At 46.3% G+C, this 5000-nt stretch overlaps 1 protein-coding gene across 1 annotated transcript in view; it reads left to right on the top strand.

Annotated features, from left to right (window-relative positions):
• Positions 1 to 234, top strand: part of LOC119316918 (ATP synthase subunit 9, mitochondrial-like) — a 305-nt gene extending 71 nt beyond the window's left edge. The window contains exon 1 of the mRNA XM_037591310.1: positions 1 to 234. This exon is cut by the window's left edge and continues 71 nt beyond it. Within this exon, the coding sequence (XP_037447207.1) occupies positions 1 to 202 (202 nt within the window). The 3' untranslated portion in view covers positions 203 to 234.
• The last annotated feature ends 4766 nt before the right edge of the window (positions 235 to 5000 follow it).

Raw genomic sequence — 5000 nt, 5'->3', positions numbered from 1 at the left:
AATTGCTTTAGCCGGAGCTGCTGTCGGTATTGGAAACGTCCTCAGTTCTTTGATTCATTCCGTGGCACGAAATCCATCATTGGCTAAACAATCATTTGGTCATGCCATTTTGGGCTTTGCTCTCACCGAAGCTATTGCATTGTTTGCCCCAATGATGGCCTTTCTGATCTCATTCGTTTTCCGATCGCATAAAAAGTCATGAGATCAAAAAAGAAATGTGAGAATGTAGTTACAGATGTAAAAAAAGTCAATATCTCGTTCTCTTGGTCCATAGATGGGGCGTCCTATCCGATGGATGAATGAGGAGCCTCTGTCAAGTAGTGAAATGATAGGATTCTGCTTTTCGGTTAAAGCGAAACACAAGTCGGCGATTCAAGCCAAGAGTGCGGGCACCTTAAGAGCGGTCAAAGCTAGAAGCTATATCATGACTGCTGGAACAAAAGACCCGATGAGTATTTTCGTACCACCTTCCAATCTTCTTAGTCAATTGTGTACTTTTCCACTAGGCGAGACATAAGTTATCGGAATCCGGGGCCTGTTTTTCCCTATTTCCCAAGGGGAATGTCAAATTGTGTGGTTTCACAGTCTTATGAGACAGAAAGTTTTGGAAAATGGAGCTGCCGTTTTCACTACTTTAGTCCCTAGCGATATTGTTGCTTAATCTAACATGGAAAGTGGGTTCAATCACTTTAAAGTGCCCTCTCATAGACTTGCCGGGAAATAGAAAATTTGGAATCGACTTTTCTTTTGCGCTAAAAAAAACTTGAGGCCTTTTCCCTTATTATATGGCATATCCATACTTTAATAACCTAGTGCCTGATTGATTGAAAGCAATATTTACTGTCAGATAGAAAGATGCTAATAGGAAAAAGGACGGTATTTACTTATTCTCATGAATATATAGAAAGGGAAAAGCTTAATAGCCACTATTGATCCCCTGAACAGAGCACATGATTCGGGATTAGGTGCGATGTGAAGAGGTAGCCTAGCCTTTTATGAGAGTCAATTGGGAAGTGGAAAGGCAAAACCATTAGTTCAAGTTCCCGGCTTTCGTCCTCTGTGAAGTTCAGTCAACCATTTGAGTCAATTTGGAGTAAATAGTAAGACTTTGGATGGCACCATTCATAATGTTGCATCTCAATACTTGGCATCTTTTTCCCACTGTTGGCTCAGAAATTCGCCTTGGTTTCACCGGAATTCGTTTATTTCGTTCATTAATTCGTTCTGATAGCTATGCAGAGGTCTTTCCTTACGACTCCCGTGCTTAATACGAAAAGCGGTTCTTGTGTGAAAAGTGCCAACTGACTATCTCCTTATTTTTTGATTGTTCTTCCGATAGGAATATTCCCTTGATCAGCTAACCTGGCCCAAGCATAACAATAGTGCATTTCCCCTTGATGGTACGATTTACATATCTTCTACCTCTGCTACTTCTATTCAGGAAGGTTAGTTTAGGCACTCCATCCCTGAGGGCTGCATCAGCTTATCTTTCTAGAAATCCCAGCTATAAGCTAGATCAGTATAAATAGGGCATTAAGAAGCAATAATAGAGATAGCATCCATGAGTTTTTTAATCCATCCTTTTGCATCGCCTGACTCGGACAAGGTGTTTCCTTCTTTCGCAATACCCGACACTTATAAAGGAAAACCAATAGATTTATGTGCGGTTCGTCCCACACGGAAAGAAAGAGTGTGGAGCCCCGGCCCGACCTATAAGTCCGCTAACGTAAAGCGAGGAGTTGAGCCTGAACTGGTGAACTGAAGTCACTTTCGTAACCATACTTCCTACAGCTAACACGTGTCCAGTCCAGCGGGAACGCGAAGCGCAAACGAACGTGAGCTACTATACCGAATCCCCCGCTGGCCATCGGGGACCTAGTGGTAAGGCCATGATCCGCAGGGGAAGGGATCACTCATTCTTCTATTGGGTACAGGTGCACGAACGACAACTCCAAACGTCAGACATCCACCGCCTATACCTACCGTTTAGGTGGCACCAGCGAGATCCAGCTAAGGTAAGGAACTTCGTGTTGCGGCTGCTCCACTCTGCTGCGGTCTTTTGAACTAAACTTCGTTGCCTTCCCGCGCGTGAAACGAATGGGCGCTGTGTCGTGGGTCAGTTTTGGGGTGGGGGGGTGCAGAGAGAGACCAGAAGAATGATTCATTTGGATTGACGAGCCATTTCGCGAATCAATAGAATGTCTCTCTATCCATATCTATTCTATCTTTATATGACGGGCCATAAAAAAAGAAGTATTTTTTATGGCATGCGGGATGATCGCGCCTAGTAGCCACATATCAGCTGCGCTCCATATGCGGGATTTCCGTTGGATCAGATCTTTCGCTTTGACGAATTTGGACCTAGCGAAAAGGACTCTAAGCCTTCGCGCAAACAAGCAAAGTAGAAGCAAGACGAGGAAGCGGAGCTGTCGTAGAAGCAGTAGCTTCCCCCGACAATATACAATACAACATTAGTGACCATGAATAAAAAAGCCCCTTGTTTAACGAGTTTGCTACTTTTCCCAGGCCAGAGAAGGGCAACTACTTATTGATTGATCGCCTTTCTTTGATATGTGTTCAATTTAGTACAATACAAACTAAAACTAGAATAAAGCGGAAGGGCCACTCACTATATAAGCTAAAACTAGAAAAGCCCGAGCCAATAGTTTAGTAGTCGGCCAAACCCCCATGCTCACGACATGTTCTTGATATTGATTGAGTTGGAGGGAGTCAGGGACTACCACGGAATCCTTCCATAGTCACCCCGGTGACCTTCGTCACCAAAGCGTCACGACAGTTTCCAAGACCCCTCATATAATCTCCAATGGGGATCAGTCGGAGCACGTAGGAATGCCGACCACTACATAAGCCGCTGGTGGAGAAAGCTCGAAGAGCTTCCCTTCATTCGCTTCGTGGGAGTCGCACATAGCACATAGCTGGAAGTCAGAGGGCCCGTACTACCCGCCTAACCCTTCGCTCCGAGGGACCATAGAATGGAAAGCGCCTTCTAAACAACTCAGCAGAAGGGAAGGGGCCTATGTATTTGCATGACCCCTGCGGATTTGACCCTACCTACACCCGGAGCCAATCCCCTAGCGGTCCTGCCACCACGCCGCAGAACAAGAGCTCGTGTGGAACCTTGGATTTCTGGCGTAACAGCGGTGGAAGGTATCAAAATATTACGGCCGCATAACATAGTATATACGCTAAGGTCAGCCAAAATATGGACACCCGAAGGGCCCGGGGCGCACAATCCTATCCTATCCGAGCCCGTCATTGCATGCACTTCGGACAGCCATCCGTAGCATCATAAGGAGCACCTCCCTTTCGAGGTACCCAAATGGAACGGTCTTTATTTGTGTTGTTGGTTGCTCTTTCTCAACGTGGTCTATAGCACGAAAAACCATTCTTTACAAGATAGGGTCGTTCACATGAAAGAAAATACAAAATCCATTCTTCATGGTCGGGCGCATTTCTCCAAATCCTCCAGGATCACAAGTGGAACGCTAAGCAAGGGTGGGGAGGCTGCGAGCTCCGCATCGAACAGAAAGAAGCAAGCAGGGGGTGTTGCCGTAGCGCGCCGGAGAGCAAGCGTAGGCAACCAATCTAAATAAGGCTACAAAAGTAGCTAGCTAGCGTTTTTAAGCTGGCTGCCTTTTCTAGCGTGCGTACTCTTCTGTGGAGTCGCACGGAATGAGCCTTGTCTTCCCTCCAATGACTAGATCCCTTTTCTTGTTCCGGTCACCCTTCTCTTGCCGTGGAAGGACTTTTGCCTGTGGTGTGGTCCAACCCGTGGGCGGAGTCGCCCTCATCCCCCCATTGCTCAGTGCTCCGTGCAGCTTCGCGGGCTTTACCCACGTGGGCGCGGGCTTCTATAAGAGAATGAAAAGCTCTCTTTTTACAATAAAACGCAAATCGTGCGGAGCCCACCCTTTTTCATTTTCTACCGCCATTGGGTGGCCGCAGGGGAAACACATCCCGACCGCATCTCGGGAAAGGGGGGCTGGGCCTACCTATCCCGAGGGAGCAGCTGAGAGGTTCCATATGCCGAGCCGAAGGGCAGAACTTCAGTGTGTGATCGTAGTATGTCACCTCTTCTCGTCCTCGCAGCATCGAAGAGTACCTATGCACTATGTTCCAGTTCACTAATAAGGAAGATAGAGTTGGGGTGGGGGTCTACGATGTGATACTATAGTATGCCCAGGGAGAAAGATGCGCAACTCAAAACGGAAGCAGGAAGCGTGTTGTCAAAAATGTCGGAGGTTACCAGATCTCTGAGACTACCATCGATCCGACAGAGTAGAACGACCAGAAAAAGAAGTGGAGTTAGAAAGCCGTTTGATAGGTGGTAACTATCTTGTACGGTTCGGGGGGTAAGCGGCGTACTCTGGGGGAATATTAGGCTCTATCGAACATACAGGGAATTGGAGGTAGCATTTTACTTATGTTAAGTCATGGACTGGTTTCTTCAGCCCTTTTTCTATGTGTTGGTGTTCTATATGACCGACATAAGACTCGACTTGTTAGATATTATGGAGGTTTAGTGAGCACCATGCCGAATTTCTCTACCATTTTCTTCTTTTTCACTTTAGCCAATATGAGTTTACCCGGCACTAGCAGATTTATCGGGGAATTTCTAATCTTAGTAGGAGCTTTCCAAAGAAATAGCTTAGTAGCCAATATGGATGATTTTAGGCACGGCGTATTCCCTTTGGCTATATAATCGTGTGGTTTCTAGAAACTTAAAACCCGATTTCCTCTATAAATTCTCCGATCTAAATGGCAGAGAAGTTTCCATATTTCTACCTTTTCTTGTTGGAGGGGCGACCGTCCGTTGAACTACCAAAAAAGGGTAAACCAATGTGATCATGACATTGTAGGTGCTTGCGATGGGATGGATGCGACTTCCCTCATAAGTAATGGGTGGCATAGCCCATAGCAGAAGTCCCCTTTTTATCCATTTCTTTATTACCCCAGAGGGGCCCACCCTGGTGGGACCG

The sequence above is a fragment of the Triticum dicoccoides genome, chromosome 6A, assembly GCF_002162155.2.
Source record: "Triticum dicoccoides isolate Atlit2015 ecotype Zavitan chromosome 6A, WEW_v2.0, whole genome shotgun sequence".
NCBI lineage: Eukaryota > Viridiplantae > Streptophyta > Magnoliopsida > Poales > Poaceae > Triticum > Triticum dicoccoides.
The sequence above is the reverse complement of the archived record's forward strand: the minus strand, read 5'-3'. Positions and strand labels throughout refer to the sequence as shown.